The sequence below is a fragment of the Mesoplodon densirostris genome, chromosome 14, assembly GCF_025265405.1.
Source record: "Mesoplodon densirostris isolate mMesDen1 chromosome 14, mMesDen1 primary haplotype, whole genome shotgun sequence".
In the NCBI taxonomy this organism is placed as follows: domain Eukaryota; kingdom Metazoa; phylum Chordata; class Mammalia; order Artiodactyla; family Ziphiidae; genus Mesoplodon; species Mesoplodon densirostris.
In genome coordinates this window covers 21,980,247-21,998,407 of record NC_082674.1, presented here as the reverse complement: position 1 = coordinate 21,998,407, position 18,161 = coordinate 21,980,247, and the positions used below count along the sequence as shown (strand labels likewise).

The window sequence follows — 18,161 nt, the reverse complement described above, 5'->3', positions numbered from 1 at the left end:
TTTCTTTCCAGAATGTTGTTCACTGTACCACTTACTTTACTTTTTCCCCAAATAAATGAGGACCCATAGCCAAGAAAAACTGGTCCCAATACCAAAGATATGGAGACCAGTTGTCCAAGACTGGGGTCTGCCTGCAAAATTCGTGCCTGCCACCTGGTCTTCAAAATCACCTGAATCTTAGGCTCGTCTGGTAGAAGACTGACTGTTCTCTAGCCCTCTCTTGAGGTCCAGACCTCTACATTCAACTGCTTTCTGGACACCTTTACTTAGATGGTCTTAAAGGGTCATCAAGTTCAACTTGTCCAAATGGAATTCACAATCTCCACCTCCACCTGGTCCTCCTCCAGTGTCCCCTCATCTCAGCAAATGACGCCATCTGCCATTCAGATGTATAAGCCAGTGATCTAGGAATTACCCTCCAGCCTCCTTCCCTTCACTCCCAGACAATCCATCACTCAGTCTCAGCCATTCTACTTGTTAGAATATTGCAGGGACCCCTTTCTATCTTTGTATCTCGATCTCCACTTAGTTCAAGCTGCCAGCATCTTTCACCTGGATCTCTGCAGCAGACTTCTGACTGGTCTTCCTGCAACCTCTTGCCCTCTTCCATCCTTCCTCCAACCTGTAGCTTAAGTGTTCTTTTAAAGACCCAAATCTGGGCCTCCCTGGTGGCGCAAGTGGTTGAGAGTCCGCCTGCCGATGCAGGGGATACGGGTTCGTGCCCCGGTCTGGGAGGATCCCATATGCCGCGGAGCGGCTGGGCCCGTGAGCCATGGCCGCTGAGCCTGCGCGTCCGGAGCCTGCGCGTCCGGAGCCTGTGCTCCGCGACGGGGGAGGCCACAACAGTGAGAGGCCCGCATACCGCAAAAAAAAAAAAAAAAAAAAAGACCCAAATCTGACCATTTCACTATCACTAACATCCCAGTGGCTTCCCGTTGCTCTTTAAATACAGAGGCAGATATGATACAGAATTCCTGGGGAGGCCAGGAGAGACCAGGGACACCCTGCTTACAGATAACCTGTTGCGTTCTTGCTGTGACAATATTTTTTGTAATGACTAATAACCTTGCTTTCGTTTCCGTGAAAAGGAGACTAGATCACTTTGATTTCTGGTAACCAAAAAACTGCAACCCATACAGTTCAGGAGGGGGTAATTAGCCTTCTGAATAGAAACTTTTCAAATATCCTAAAGACACTGTAACAAACATCTTGAGTCAGGTGAGACCCCAAAGATGAATTTGCCTAGAGCTGAGTGGGCCAAACCTGGCCTGCCACCTGTTTTTGTTTTTAAAATATTTATTTATTTATTTGACTGTGCTGGGTCTTAGTTGCGGCGTGCCGGATCTTTAGTTGTGGCATGTGGGATCTAGCTCCCTGACCAGGGATGGAACCCGGGCCCCCTGCATTGAGAGCAAGGAGTCTTAGCCACTGGACCACCAGGGAAGTCCTGTCACCTGTTTTTATAAGTAAATATTTATTGGAACACAGTCACACTCATTCATTTGTATACTGCCTATGCCATTTGCACTCCAATGGCAGAGCTGAGTGGTTGAGACAGACTATATGGCTTGCAAAGCCTCAAATACCTGGCCATTAATAAAAATGCTTTGCTGACTCTGCTCTAGAGGTTCTCCATTATGGGCCGCACATTAAAATCACCTGGAGTGCTTTTAAAAGGGATCAACTCAGAGATTCTGATTAAACTGATCTGACATGGGATCCTAGTATTAGAATCAAAAACTTCAAAAATTTCCCTAAGTAATTCTAATATGCAGCTACAGTGGAGAATCACTGACATAATCCAGTCTCCTCTCACACGTAAGTTGGCCCAGATGTCAGGATATGTCTCCTTCTTGTAATGAATCATCAACGACTAATATCTACAAATCCCTGTAAAGCACATCCATCTACATGGTCTCATTTGATCCTAGAACAAATCCGAGGTCCAAAGAGCAAAAAGTGTTACTGTCCCTGCTTCACACATGACAGAATTCAGGCTCAGGGAAAAGTCATGTCCCCAAAGTCTCCTATTTAGTAAAGAGAAGCTAACACTCACGTGCAGGTCTTTTGAAACAAGTCCACTGACCACTGATATTAATTGTACAAGTTACATATTTGTATTTTATTTTGGCCAATGGAGTCCTACTTGCTTTCATGCTCTCAAGGCATAGGACCATAGCTACCCTTCCCAGAACATTTAGATATCTGCCTTCCTAAAGGAGACGATGCTCTGTGTAGTCCCTAGAATTCCTCAAGGTCACTGTGAGGGTAGAGTGAGGAGGAGAGGATTGTATGCACGTAGGTATGTGCGTGTACGTCCAATCCCCATCCATTCCCACCTCAATTCAACCAGAGCAGGCATATTTTTTACCTGTTCAAGTATTAGGGTTCCACATACAATTCTGTTTGAATCAGAAGTTTCCCCTTTGAAGACCACTGATCTGGCTTAGACCTTAGTCCGCAGTTTTGATCAAGGTGGCACAGACACTCTGCCCCCGGATTCCTGTCACTTCTTACATCATCAACAAGTTCTTCCCTGTTGGTCTAAATGAAGTCCAAAATAATAGTTTCTCATAACGCCAATATTGGTATTGTTTTTTGAGAAATCAGACTTATTTTTAGTAGAACAGACATCTGTTAGGGTAACTGAAGTTTCTTGTTACTGCTTCCTGCCCACCTCATGCATCCCATATAATCCATATTGGAAAAGCATCATCCTCATCCACTCCCTCTCACTGGGCCACAGCCGTTCTCCTGCCTGCTCACTATGTCTGCCTCCAGCATAATCCACTGGTTTTCCACCTTGCTTCCACTCTTAGGCTTTCCTTTCCTGTGGAAGTGAGGCACCGATGATGGGAAGTGGGGGGCGGGGTGGGAATAAGACATATTCTTGCATTTCTTCATGTTTCCAGAGAGGAAGGAACTTTTATTACCCTCTCTACAGAGGTGAGAAACCCTACAGTGGGCAGAACACATCCAGCTTTTAATTTTGTGACATTATTTGCACCTTTCCACAAGAGGAGGAGTGACTAACCTAATTGGTCAGAGTCCAGGATATTCAAAGGGCTGAGTTTTTATCAGCATCAGTGCCTGAGTGCACGAGGCGTGCTGTGGTCCTGAACTGTGTCCTCATAAGTCAGGGTCTGTTCTCAAACCTGGCAGGAGGATTATAGAGAGAGGGAGTAGGAAGCCCCCACTGTGTAGATATATTTTTAGTTCCAAGAATGACAGAGACACTCAGGGTTACACCCTGGCATGACCTCATATTTCAACACTTATTTGAGGAGGCAATTACCAGTGAATCCTAAAGCCTAACTGCCAGAAGCACCCTATTGCTCAGTAAAAGCATAGTCCCTAAAGCTTAAGACAGACACTGTAGCCTTAAATAAACATGAGACATCTTCACCTTCTTATTTAACAGAGTCATGTCTCTCACTTTACTAATTCTCAAAATATACGGTTCCTTTTTACATACATACACAAACACTTTTAAACATAAATACCAAATTCAAGAGAATCAGATGGGTAGATAAATTTAGGAAGCCAAGAGCACAGAAGAAAAGGCCAGTCACCAGATTTTACAAATGATCATCTGAACTCCTTCTCTGGACATTCAACTTGATATATTATCCTAAATATCCCATGTCACATGGTCCACAAGGTCTTCCTTTAGGATTCGGAAGCAATCAATAGCCATACTTATCATTAAGATGGGTCCTGCCATCTCCACTTTGGCCTAGATCAGAGTAAAAAGCAGACAAAAAGCAAGCATTTTAGTGCCTGAATTTCTATGAATTATTAGTATATTAGAAACCCAATCCATAGAAAAAGCAACCTGTGATAAGCATATGGGAAAACAAGCAACTCATATATTGCCTTAAGGGTGTAGTAGGAACATAAACTAGTATAATCCCTATAGAATGCAATTTCAGGTCTCTTAAAAATGTTCGTAGCCTCTGATCCAACATGTTGATGTTTAAGAATTTTTTCCTACAAGTACACCTTTACACTTGCAAAATTACACATATTAGAGGTTACTTATTGCAGACTTGTTTGTAATGGCAAAAGACTGGAAACACAGCAAATATTCATTGAGGAAACTGGTTAAATAAATAAAGGTATATCCATACTATAAAAAAGAACTATGCGGGCTTCCCTGGTGGCGCAGTGGTTGAGAGTCTGCCTGCCGATGCAGGGGACACGGGTTCGTGCCCCAGTCCGGGAAGATCCCACATGCCGCGGAGCGGCTGGGCCCGTGAGCCATGGCCGCTGAGCCTGCGCGTCCGGAGCCTGTGCTCCGCAACGGGAGAGGCCACAACAGTGAGAGGCCCGCGTACCGCAACTATGCTACCATTACAAAAAAAAAAAAAAGAAAGAAATCTATAAGTAGCTATGCAAGGATGTCCATATATTATTAAGTGCAAAACAGTAAGGTATAGAATATGCTTCCATTTGTGTAAAAAAAGTGATGAAATATTATGTATTTTATTGCTTACGTAGGTATTTTACATTATATATATAAGAAGTCATAAGAAACTGATATTTGGTTGTCTTTAGGAAAAAACTGAGTAGCTAAAGCACAGCTAGAAGATTTTTTTTTCCCACTTTAGAGAAAATTTAAAATACATGCAAAAGTAAAGAGAAAAATATAATGAACCTCCGTGTACCCAGCACCCAGTGTTAACCATGATCGACATGTGGCAAATCCTGCTTTATCTCTTGCCCCTCCTCTATCTTCCCTCATCCTCCACCACTGGACTATTTTAAGGGAAATCCCAGGTATCATTCCATCTGTGAACACTTCTGTACATATTCCTGGAAGACAAGGACTTTTTCTAAAAAACATAACTCAATATCACTCACACTTTAAAAACATTAACAATAATTTCCTAGTATCATCACATATCTAGCTAGTGTTCAAAATTATCTGACTGGCTTATAACTTTTTTTAATAAGTGTTTGTTTGAATAAAGATCCAAACAGAATACACAAATTATATTTGGTTGATATGTCTTTTAGATCCTTTAATCTACCCAGAAGGGAGACTTTTCCACTACATACTCTTGTAATGTTCTTATACTGAACCTTAAATATATATTACCTATTCAGAAACCTAAATAAATAAATATTAGAGGAAAAGAAAAATAAAAACCATCTACCTTCAGGTGGGACCCACACACAGTAATCTGGATCATCTTCTGGATAGTTGGAGGAAAGTGTCAGTGGAAGCTGCAAAAACAGATAGGTTATTTTATTCAAAAGAATTTTAACTCTAAGAATTATTGTCCCTATCCCCGTGAGCAAACAAAAATTAAGAGAGAACAGCTTCCACTAATGATCTTGACATAAGTAACCAAAAATGGGGGAGCATTCTCTCTCTGAATCTTGATTTTTTTTCCCCAAAGCCTCAACAAGCTGATTTTCAGCCAGTGAGAGTGATGTTTTTTCTAAAAGAGGCAGTCAAGACAGGTGTGACTCTAAATGATATAACCTCCACAGAGGAAAATTTGACATTTGCCTTTTGATTCAGGTGCAGAAAAGTTAACAAAGCAAGCCTGGGGCCTCCCTGGTGGCGCAAGTGGTTGAGAGTCCGCCTGCCGATGCAGGGGATACGGGTTCGTGCCCCGGTCTGGGAGGATCCCATATGCCGCGGAGCGGCTGGGCCCGTGAGCCATGGCCGCTGAGCCTGCGCGTCCGGAGCCTGCGCGTCCGGAGCCTGCGCGTCCGGAGCCTGTGCTCCGCGACGGGGGAGGCCACGACAGTGAGAGGTCCGCGTACCGCAAAAAAAAAAAAAAAAAAAAAAAGCAAGCCTGACTGCTATCCTTTGAAAGGCCTGTTTGAAAGGCTTATTGGTGGCCATCTGGGAACTTGGATTTCAAGAGGGTTCCCACTACCCTAACTGACAAAGAGTGGCCCACTGGGCCAAAACTGTTCGTAAAAACAACGTGGTTTATGCTGAACACCTGCTTTCCTTCTAGGACAATGGAATTGGGGTAGATGCCAGGCAGGGGATACCTATGTGATCAGTACCCAATATAAATCCTGGGTACTAAGTCTCTAATGAGCTTTCCTGGTTTCACAAGTTGTCACTCTTTGTGAGAGGAATTAAGCACATCCTATGTGACTTCACGGGAAAAGGACCCTTGGAAACTTGTACCTGGTTCCCCGGACTTCACTCCATGTTCCTTTTCCCTTTGCTGGTTTTGCTTACTATTCTTGTGATGTAATAAATCACAACTGTAAGTTGCACCACATGCTGAGTGCTGTGAGGCTGCTTGTGAATTACCTAGCCTAAGGGTGGTCTTAGGGACCTCCCGACACCAATTCCATTTCTGGGAACTTACAGTATCCATACAAATTATATACACATAAGGTTATTCATTATAGCACTGTTATAATAAAAGACTAGAAAGAACCCAAGTGTCCATCGATAGAGCACACCCACACAGTGGGAAGCTCCCAGTGCACTGATATACAATGATTTCCACCACAGGTTAAAAAAAAAAAAATCGGGCCTCCCTGGTGGCGCAGTGGTTGAGAGTCCGCCTGCCGATGCAGGGGATACGGGTTCGTGCCCTGGTCTGGGAGGATCCCACATGCCGCGGAGCGGCTGGGCCCGTGAGCCATGGCCGCTGAGCCTGTGCGTCCGGAGCCTGTGCTCCGCAACGGGAGAGGCCACAACGGTGAGAGGCCCGTGTACCGCAAAAAAAAAAAAAAAAAAAAAATCACAGTGTACTATGCAGTACGTTACATTCTACGTTTTGTGTAATAAAAGGAGGAAAATAATATATTATTCAAATGTCTTTGTGCATATTAGGATATGGAAAGATTCACAAATTAATAAAAGAGGTATGTGAGCAATTATAAAGAAAAGAGTACAGACAAGAATAGAGAATCCAAAAAATAAAAATTCAAAAATAAAAGAGCCCAGATTTCTAGAAGAGCGGGTAGAAGGCAACTGGGAATTCTGCTAAGATAATCCCTGGATTCACTCTTCTGGACATGGCCCATGGCAAAGGGGGTCATTTTTACTTCCAGAGAAATGAAGATTATGACTAAAGTACTTACTTTGCCTAGACCAGGAGCTTTCTTTTTCTTCAATTCATCTCTGCTTTTCTCATATTCATTCTTTGATGCTAATTTATGAAAAAGAAAAAAAAAGAGGCAATAGCTATTTCAGAAAAATAAAATGGAAAAGAAAAATTCCTCCCTAAAGAGATTATTATTGAAGAAAACATCACAATCTAATTCTTAAAAATTCCTCCTACTACTGTAAAGACTAGAGAGAGAGAACTGTCCCTTCGTTAACAACCTTAGTTTTCAAATCCTAAGCTTAAATTTAATCACACCTTTCGAAAAGGTAAAGGAAAATGGGGCTGACTTTACTATTTTACAATTTAATCATTACAGTTAAAAGCAGTAGAAAACTGGGAAAAAAAACAGTCCTTTTAATAGCCCAAGCTTTCAACCAATTTATTTTAATAATGTTGGAATCACCCCCATGACAGGCATGTATTCAACTCTGGGAGATGTAAAATTGTAGAGAGTTTTGCATGGCCAGAGGGAAACATGAAGGCATTAGGTGCTTTGGGGATCGGGGGTGGGGGGAAACCCAGGAGACAGAGGAGGAAAAGAAAGGCCAACAGGATGGCACCAAACATGAACCTCTCATGTATTCCAACTCTGTCCATAGCCCTGGCAGCAGCATCTACCCAGTGTCTGCACCCCTCGGGTCAGCTGCCACCCCCTCCTCTCTGACACCAGTTGGCTGCCTGTGTGTGGAGCAGCAGTGGAGTCGCTGTGCTACTTGCCTGAGGGTTCCTCACACAATGCAGCTGTCTCACTAATCTCTTGAGAACCTTTATTCTGTTCCACTTGGCCGAGTTGAGACATGTTTTCTATAAAATGCACAACCAAAGCATATCGTATTACTTAATTCGTGGTGGGGAACCAAGAAAACAAATCAAAAGCAAGAAAAGCTAAGTACCTACATAATCATCCAGTTTTACTATCATTAGCTTCAACTAACCTTAATTAGGTTTTCAATAAATGTGTCTCCAGAGGTCTAACAGAGAACCACCAATTTTCCACTTCAAAAACTGGCCAACTCTGAGGTAAAACTTTTTAGCAATACTTACCAAACCCTTAAAAATGTACATATTCCTCGGCCTAGAAATTCTACTTCAAGGAACATATTCGAAGAAAATAATCAGAGATGAGCACCAAGATTTATTATACACAAGTATGTTTATAATAGCAAAAATTAACAAATAACTTACATGTATAATAATGTGGAGTTAAGTAAATTATGGCACATTCATGTGATGGACCACTTTGCCCCTTATTAAAACCACATTTCAAATGACTATTTTAAGACATAGAAAAAACTAGGCTATAAAATAGCATGTACAATACAATCCCAATGTTATTTTATAAATAAATAAATAAATGCCTGGAGTAATCCCTAATCAGCTGCAGATTTACTAATTAATGTATCTTATAAACCAGATTTTTAAATCTGCTATCTTTAGACACACATATTTACTTCGGTCCCTCAAACAAAACAATACAGTACTTACTGCTCGCCTCCCCACTGACCTGTTTATGTAACACCCTTACAATGGGTGGATCAAAGATTAGACTCTGCAAAAAGGATGTGTACTACCTTTTTTGAAAGGCCAAGCATTGTGTCAATAACAAAGGAAAATGCAAAAACAAAAGATTTACTTCTCACAGATGAGAAAACAATAACTTTTCTGTGTCTAAAACAGCTGAAGGTAACTCAGGAGAAGGTCTACATACCAGGCCTGGTGTTTTTACATGGACTTGCCTGGTTTGTTTTGGAAGTCCATATGCACACATTCCCACACACGTTTAATGCCAGTGTTTTTTGCTTTTCCTCATGCTCCCTATTTTCTGTACAGCCTTAATCTTGCTAAGCAGTTTGGCCAACCTGCAGGAAAATAACCCCTGCAGCTGACAAGGGCTAAGAGGATACTAAAAAGATAAATAATAATCTCTGGGCGTGGGAGATTCCCCTTTTCTTCTTTGGACTTTTATGTATGATCCAAAGTTTCCAAAATGAACATATATGCCTTTTATAATCAGAAGAAAACATATTTAAAAACTAATCAATTCCCTCTTTTATATTTTTCATCAGCCCTTTGTTGAGGTGGGTGAATACGACATGTCAGGTTCTCTGCTAGGTACCATGGGCAAAAGGATGAATAAGGCATGATGCTTCCTGAGAAGTACATCCAGTGGGTACAATTATGTTTAGCCTCTGTTTCGGGGATGGGGGAAAAATGAATAAGGGGAGGCTTACCCCGAGACCACCTAATCAGGCCCCATCATCCGCCCTGTCCCACTGCCCTCCAACCACAGAGCGGCAGCAGCTCAGGACTGTTCCACAGCTCCCGTGGTTTCAGATTCCACAGCTTTCGACGTTCCATAATTCTGGAATACACTGGAAATACTTGCCCTTATTTTACAATGAGGATAAATAATGACTGGCAATCAAAGAAAGACCAGGAAAGTATGTTTCCACACAGTCAGCTGTATCACATATCACAAAGTGTCACAAAGCCAAAATGCACAGGCAAGAAACTGGCTTTGCTTTTTCAAACCTATCCATGATGAATGCATATGCCCACTGAATAGCACAGGAAGGAGAAAGAAGACATTACCATGATTTTTTGTTTCTTTAGAACATGTGAAATCTGTGGGTGGACCTGTTTCCTGCACTGCTCCTTCTGGCTCTATCTCCTGCTGTTCCCTACTGCTCCCCGCCTCCATTTTCTTCTTTTCATGCTCCTCCTTTTCTTTCTCCTCTTGCTCTTCCTCCTCCTCCTCCTCCTCCTCCTCCTCCTCTTCTACTTCAGGCTCATCCTTCATTCTCATTAGAGTTGGAGGGAGTTCTGGACGCTTGGGGGGTAACTTCTATGAGGGAAAAAAACCCATGAACAAGCAGTTCTACAATATGACAGAGACACATCTTTTCAAGGGGGTTAAGCTAAATGAGCAGAATGTCTAACTTCTCTAGGCGGATCAACCCTGCCGAAGTTTGTTGGAAGGAGGACTTTCACGTGAAATATTATCCATCTACGAATCCTTAACATGTATGTTTGCTAATTTCTAGGGTCAAAAGAACATGAAGTATGAAACACTTGAAACATCTTGTAGGGAACAAAAACATTTATTCCAGGTACGATTTACTGAGTACCAGCTGTAGGAATTCTGTCCTGTTAACCCCTCATGATGTTAAATTCATTACAAATCTTAATTCATTACAAAATCTCCTAGGGAGGAAATCAGACACACATTTCTAAAAAATAAATCATTTGTGCAGCTTTTTCATTTCAGATTTAACACAATTTCAAGGAAACAAGATACGTAAATCAGTAAAACAGATCCTGAAGAAAAAGAAATTTCTTGAATAAGGTCAAATATTCTAATCAAGACCTTTCAATAAAATTAATTATTAGAGGGCTTCCCTGGTGGCGCAGTGGTTGAAAATCTGCCTGCTAATGCAGGGGACACGGGTTCGAGCCCTGGTCTGGGAGGATCCCACATGCCGTGGAGCAACTAGGCCCGTGAGCCACAACTACTGAGCCTGCGCGTCTGGAGCCTGTGCTACGCAACAAGAGAGGCCGCAATAGTGAGAGGTCCGCGCACCGCGATGAAGAGTGGCCCCCGCTTGCCACAACTAGAGAAAGCCCTCGAGCAGAAATGAAGACCCAATACAGCAAAAATAAATAAATTAATTAATAAACTCCTACCCCCAACATCTTAAAAAAAAAGTAATTATTAGAAAAAGTTGATCACAGCTTAAAGAATAGGAAGAAGGTACCAAAGTATATGTTACGTATATCATTTTTTAAATATAGGATTTAGCTCAGTAATCCTAAGGACAGCTTTTCAGTAAAGAGTTTTTCTGCTAACTAAAATACCCTCTCCCCACCTCACAGAAAAGCCTCCATCACAGGTAAACCACATGGTACTCACTCAGGACACATGGTTGGGACTTCAGACCTCTGCCAACAGAGGACAGTTTACCCTAATACAAGGTGTTATGGACTGAACTGTGTCCCCCCAAAATCCATGTTGAAGTCCTAACCGCCAGTACCTCAGAATGTTACTTATTTAGAGATAAGGTCTTTAAAGAGTTAAGTTAAAATAAGGCTGTTAGGGTGGGGCCCTAATCCAATATGACTGGTGTCCTTATAAGAAGAAGGAAAGCCGCCAGAGTTGCAAGTGCACAGAGGGATGACCATGTTAAGAGGTCATCAAGGCAACAAGAGGGCAGCCATCTGCAAGCCAAGGAGATAGCCCTCAGAGGAAACTAACCCTGCTGGCATGTTAATCATGGACTCCTAGCCTCCAGAACTGTGAGAGAATTTAGATTTCTTTTGTTTAAGCCCCACCTAGTGTGTGGTATTATGGCAGCCCTAGCACATTAATACATAAGGTTATGCTCTTTGGGGTGATGAAAACCTTTTAAAAACTGAATCTATAGATAAGGATGTACAAAGAGCAAAAACATATATCAGCGAAGTATTAGAGGATAGTAGAAAGATCACAACTCAAGAGGTATAAGACCTGGATTTGATTGCATCTAGTTACTTAATGATGGTGTGATCTTGAATTTAACCTCTCTGACCCTGCTCCTCAACTGTGGGCGGTAATAATTCCTACACATCATAAGGTGTTGGAAGGATTAAACAAAGTAAGAAAAACCATATGGCAGAACCAGGTGTAGAGATTATGTTACTACCAAGTGTTAGCTGACTCTGAATATTACAACATCTAACCACCAGGAAAAAAGCAAAAAAACCCAAACAAACCCAGAAACCACAGGAGACCCTTTCTTAAACGCAACATTGATCACAAATTAATAAACTGGTATTCTAATTCACAAATCGGTTACATGCAAATTGATTCACATGAATCGATTCATCAATTCTTGATAAGCCTAGGTTGAAGAGAAAAATCCAAGAACCATGTCTTGGGAAAGATGTGATCATACCAAGCCCACAGCCCCTTTTTACATGACTGTGGGATGAGTCATCTGAGTTTTGAAAAGAAAAGATATAAATTAGCTCAGGATAACTCAAGAGCTAAAAGTTTAACACCCTGACCCACAACTTACCCCTATTGTTCCAGTTTTTAATTTGAACTTGCTTCCTCCTTTCATGGCACCAAAGAGAGGCAGTGTAAGCTTTTTAGCTTTGTTTTCTCCATCTGTAGCCTGACTTTCAGTTCTAGGAAGAAAGAATAATTATCTATTCCAGTGAGGCCAAGGTTTTATCTAAAAATACCATGGTAAACAAACTTTTGGTACCACAAAACTTTCCACAAAGTGAACATTTATGCCTACACGAATAAGAAAGAGGTATTCAGGCCAGCAAAGTTTGAATGGACAACACTGCTGATTGTCACTGACACAGAGGTATTAAGGGCAAGATAAGGATACTACCTTAGTCTAGCAATTTACAACATGCTACATGACTTCACATTCATAAAATGATGCCTACAGTACACAGGTCACTGGCAAAGGAGAATACACAGGCATGCCCCATACCCACTAAATGGCAGGAGATGGATCCGTGATGTAAAGCCCTATTTGCCATCAACCTCTGAAGAGGACTCAGTGCTTTACTTACTTACCTGGAGGCCACACTTATCATAACCACACACAACAGCTCTGAGCACAGAAGTTAAAAAAAAAAAAAACGTATGTGTAAAGGGTACGGGAGGCAGGATATCCTGTGTAGTGAGTAACAACAAAGACTTAATGAGAGACCCCACAACTGGTGAGCTTGTCAATGTTCTCAGTGGCTGAATATAGTTATAAAAGCTAAGCACATGACGGTAAAGCTGAGGAAGAGCAAAGAGAAGAGACTGTAGAAATTAGAAAAGAGCAGGGGAAAAAAGAACAAAGCAAAACAAAAGGGATGGCAGTTGAGTTGACAAGACACTCAGAGAGTAGTCAGAGGTGACAATGACAAGAGAGCATGAGGAGAAAGAGGGGAGAAAGCCCTCTGCTTTCTTCCCATTGACTACAGGACAATCCTGCCTTCTGGAATATAAGGACGGCACTGGCCCTCCTGGCTCACAGGGGCCCAAACAAGAAACTGACTACGCTGCTCAACCCTAAAGCTCCATGTCCACTCCTGCCTTCCTTTACCTAAGTCTTACCCCCTCGGTGGTGCTCTTGAGCCTAGCCTCACCCCCGTTCTGTACCAGAGACAGACCCACTGCCTTGCTGAGGCCACCAGAGGAAATCCTGCCTGCCTGGCCTTAAAGACGCTCTGTCAAACATCCCTCACATCCCTTCCCCACAAGCATCAGGAAGCATGGAAAGGCAAAGGCAAGAGCAACACAGATATTTTTCAGCTCCATTAAATAGCTTGGCTGGCCTGGAGGACATGCAAAGACTCCCAAAGGAGAAGAAACAGTAGAAGATGGGATCACAATCAAGAGTTGCTTGTGGGTGGAGCAGGGGTGGGCTTAGGTAGGAAGTTTAGAAGTTCAACCTCAAGTGAGAAGAGGAGGGAGAAGATACACAGCACCTGAAGGCCAGTATCCAAAGTAAGAAAGGGAGCAGGAACAAGGCAGACACACAGACAGGAGGAGGGGAGGCTCTGGAGGAAGCTGATGTATGTCTTCTAGCTCAGAACATCTCTCAGGGCTGACTTAGCAAATTAAAGGATTACAGAGTTGGAATTAAAATTCACTGTTAATTTGTCTAACCTGGGCTATGGCTCCTGAGTTTTTACCTTTTCTCCACAAAAACGATGTCACAAATTGTTGCCAAGTATATCAATGATAGTAAAAATTACGACAATGATAATACCTATGCCAGCACTTTATTAAGCGCTATTCAGTTAATCTTTGCAACATCATTATTCTAATTTACAGATGAGGAAAGTGAAGATCAAAGAAGTTACATAACTTGCCTTAAAATTCCCAAAGACTAATTGACAGAGCTGAGAATGAAACCCAGGAAGTGTAACTCTAGTGCTAATCTCCCTCCTCACTGTCAGTAAGGTAACTCAAACATCATTTGCGGCAAATAGACTTCTGTAGACTGATCTATGCATCACTGTATTAAATATCCAAACTACATATAAATCTTTGAACAAACCTGCTAGTAATTTGGGGATACATCTTCTGTGCAGATGATCAAGAGCTCCAGAAACGGTTGGCCATTACATTTTTGTAAACAGAGGTGCCTCTCAATTGATAGATACTCATGTATGCAATGCCCCCAGCATCAAGTTACAGGTTTTGTACACAGGGGTGAGGGGCTGAATAGATGCTTACTGACAACCTAAAGCAGCACTGTCCAGCAGAACTTTCTGGAATGATGGAAATGTTCTCTGTCTGCGCTGTCCAATACAGTAGCCACTAGCCACATGTGGCTATTGATCACTTGAAATGTGGCTAACGTGACTGGAGAACTGAACTTTTAATTTTGTTTAATTTTAATGTCACATGTGACTCTCAGGTGCTGTCCTGAACAGCACGGACCTCAAGAAAACAAGATACCTTCTATATTTAACTACCGTCATAAGTGAGTGAATGTACCTAGGTAGTACCAGTTTTTGAGATGCCCATCTGGATTGTGTTTATTGAGGATTGCTTACTTCTACAACCACCTACTCAACATTTTCAAAATTTGTTGACACCACATAGAAGACAATTTTAAAATATTGTCAAGTTGAAAGACTGGACCTCTCTCTCTCTCTCTCACTCACTCACACACTCACACTCACACACACACACACACACACACACACACTCACTCATAAATACTAGCCACATCTGGGAAAAATTATTCTTAAAATCTTGTTTACAAATTACTCAAAAATCTTCTGGATGTCTGCAAATGGATTTGGGTTAATCTCTTCCAATAATTTCCCCAAAATCAAAGTTAACAATAAGATCAACTTCAGGGGATTATGCTTTTTCCCCCTTTTAAGGAAGAGATTCCACTTTAAAAAAGTATTTAAATATAGTGAAGAGTTATCAACTGGTTCTTAAGAATGACAGATATAGGCATTAAAATGACTATCTGTACTCACATCTTTTCATCTGTGGTTTTAAAATCATAGATAAAAACGGTATTACATTGTACTATTTGTATTTCTCTTATTATGAGTGAGGTTGAGTTTATATAGTTAAGAGTTATTTGTATTTCGTTTTCAGTGGCCTTTCAGTTGACATCCTTTGCCCATTTGTCTCTGGTGAATAGGTCTTTATATATTAGGGAAATTAACCTTTTGAGCATGTTGCTCTTTAAAGAAGTTTACTCTGCACTAAAAGTATTAAGTAAAAATTTAGAACCCTCCAATGAAACAGGAATCAATACCGTTTTCCTTAAAAATCCTGTAGTGCTCTAAATTTCACAAATAAACTGGGTTTTTAGTTACTCCGTGAAACCACTGCCTTCTGTGCTTTAAAGAGTTCCTTATAGTCTATTTCTATTTCTAGTCCATAGTGATTACCTAAAAAAATAAAGATATAATTCAAAATGTTATCTTTGTGAACATGCTTATTTAAAATTCCAAGTATAACTAAGACTTACTTTTTTAGTTCTGGAATCTCTGCTGGCTTTACAATTTTTATCAACCCTTTAAGTCTCTGCTGTTCTTTTCTCAGTTCAAAAGTTCTCAGGTGAAGTTTCTTCCGGGACACACCATCTAATGCATTCCCTGATTTCATTTCTGACATGAATGCATCTAAAGAGTCCTGAGATGGTGACTCTGATAGAGCTGTCCAAGAAAGGGATAATACATGTTTAGAAAGACGGCACCAAATATTTTATAATTCAGCCCAAGTTTCCATAGAAAAGTCACTACCTTAAAGCTGGACAGAAGACATTACTGATATTAGGAATAAGGAAACTGGTTATACCTGGGAGATCTTAGAAAGTCACTTTGCCTCAATGGGCTTCATTCCCCTCATCTATTAAATAAAGAGGTTGAACCAAATAATTTATAATGTTCTTTCTAGTTCTAAAATGCTATGCTGCTCCTTAGAAAGGCTCCATATCCTGTAAATCTTACTAATCAATGTAGCCTTAGTACCTAGCAAAGTGCACTACACACAGTAGGTGCTCAATAAATATTTGTTTAATGAGTCATTACCTTACCTGTGCCGGAGGCTTTCAGTCTCTCAGAAATTTCAGAGAGTTCCTTTTCAGCATCATTTAACTTTGCAACCTGTAACACCCAAATTAACAGGGTTAGCAAATGTTTTTCTTCTTTCAAAATGTGGTAGCTTTCCTTTTCTTCCTCCTCTTATTTTAATTATTGTGACAAGTTTTAAGAGGATTAATTCAGAAGTCCATTTAAATCTGCTCCTCATGGAGTTAACATTTTTCATTTGTTTATTTAAATCTAATTGAATAAATATCTGAATTAAAGAATCAAGAATTAAACAGAAGGAATGTACAGAACACAGACCTTATTTTACTCAAAAGAAAGAACTCAAGGGACTTCCCTGGTGGTCCAATGGTTAAGAATCGATCTTGCAATGCAGGGGACGCCAGTTCGACCCCTGGTAGGGTAACTAAGATCCCACATGCCTCGGGGCAACTGAGCCCGCAAGCCACAACTAGAGAGCCCACATGCCACAACTAAGACCCAACGCAGCCAAAAAATAAATAAATAAATATTTTAAAAAAAGAAAGAACTCAAGGCATTTGTTTTCATTGATGAATCAAAACAATAGATGTTAGATAATGTTTTAAGCTCTGAATACTACTTAATATAGTGAAAATACAGGTCATCTTATGATAATTTCATGAAGGATACACTGTTTAAAACTACAGGCAGGGCTTCCCTGGTGGCGCAGTGGTTGAGAGTCCGCCTGCCTATGCAGGGGACACGGGTTCGTGCCCTGGTCCGGGAAGATCCCATGTGCCGTGGAGCGGCTGGGCCCGCGCGTCCAGAGCCTGTGCTCCACAACGGGAGAGGCCACAACGGTGAGAGGCCCGCGTACCACAGAAACAAACAAACAAACAAACAAAACTACAGGCATAGCTCATTTTATGGAGCTTTACTTTACTTGCACCTTGCAGATATTGCATTTTTACAAATTGGAGATTTGTGACAACCCTGCATTGACAGAATGATGGTTAACATTTTTTAGCAACAAAGTATATTTAAAGTATACATTGTCTTTTTAGAGATAGTGCTATTGCACACTTAATAGACTATAGCATACCTTTTATATGCACTGGGAAACCAAAAAGTTCGTGTGACTCACTTTATTACAATTTTCATTTTATTGCAGTGGTCTGGAATTGAACCTGCAGTATCTCTGAGGTGTGCCTGTATTACCAAACTACACTCCTCAAAATTTCTTTCACGATTCTTGGCTGCCGAAAGCCTAGAGTCAATTTCACCTCAGAATGTCCCAACTTGGAACTTTTTCCTTTCTTTTTTGGGGGGTAAGATCATATCCAAAGAATGCTCGTTAATGGATCACTACCCACCTAGAGATAGATATAGTCTCTAGCAACAAGCCAAACTTTTTTCCAGCTTGGATAAGACTAGTTGTTTGTTACCATCAAATTTACAGATCATAAAAATTATACTTCAGTACTAGATTTCAATGCTACTGCTTTAAAAATTATAATTATAAAAAAATTTAGGGCCTCCCTGGTGGCGCAGTGGTTAAGAGTCCGCCTGCCGATGCAGGGGATGCGGGTTCGTGCCCCGGTCTGGGAGGGTCCCATATGCCGAGGAGCGGCTGGGCCCGTGAGCCATGGCCGCTGGGCCTGCGCATCCGGAGCCTGTGCTCCGCAACGGGAGAGGCCACAACAGTGAGAGGCCCGCATACCGCAAAAAGAAAAAAAAAAAAAAATTTAAATAATACATTATTTTATTTAAAAAATTAAACTACCACAGCTATTTCTATAAATAAAACTTGCCAATGATTCAAAGGTCTCTGGCTTCTCATCAAACTTCCCAGCCTTCTTCATTCGGTTCAGACGCTTCTTTTCAACCAGGCCAGTCCGATCAAGAAACGTGTCATCATCACTATCATAAAAGTCTTCATCTTCCCAGTTCTTGGCTTTCCTTTTCCGAGATACTAGAGGTAGATAAAATAAATGATAATGAATCAGGTTAAAAAAAAGAAAAAGAAAGAAG

At 41.2% G+C, this 18,161-nt stretch overlaps 1 protein-coding gene across 5 annotated transcripts in view; it reads right to left on the bottom strand.

The window, feature by feature from the left end:
* SLC4A1AP (solute carrier family 4 member 1 adaptor protein) overlaps positions 1 to 18,161 on the bottom strand; it is a 75,018-nt gene that overhangs the window by 47,593 nt on the left and 9,264 nt on the right. For 3 of the 5 annotated variants that reach the window (XR_009534320.1, XM_060117519.1, XM_060117518.1), the window contains exons 6-13: positions 17,942 to 18,102; positions 16,157 to 16,226; positions 15,590 to 15,776; positions 12,149 to 12,260; positions 9,687 to 9,939; positions 7,812 to 7,898; positions 7,069 to 7,136; positions 5,160 to 5,229 (exon numbers count right to left, since the gene is read on the bottom strand). Coding sequence is in view for 4 of the 5 variants with exons in the window: in XM_060117519.1 (XP_059973502.1) it covers positions 5,160 to 5,229; positions 7,069 to 7,136; positions 7,812 to 7,898; positions 9,687 to 9,939; positions 12,149 to 12,260; positions 15,590 to 15,776; positions 16,157 to 16,226; positions 17,942 to 18,102 (1,008 nt within the window). In the remaining variant the exon portion in view is untranslated. Of the gene's footprint in view, positions 1 to 3,407; positions 3,737 to 5,159; positions 5,230 to 7,068; positions 7,137 to 7,811; positions 7,899 to 9,686; positions 9,940 to 12,148; positions 12,261 to 15,589; positions 15,777 to 16,156; positions 16,227 to 17,941; positions 18,103 to 18,161 lie in introns of those variants that run through there. The other 2 variants (XM_060117517.1, XM_060117520.1) reach the window with 2 other exon arrangements.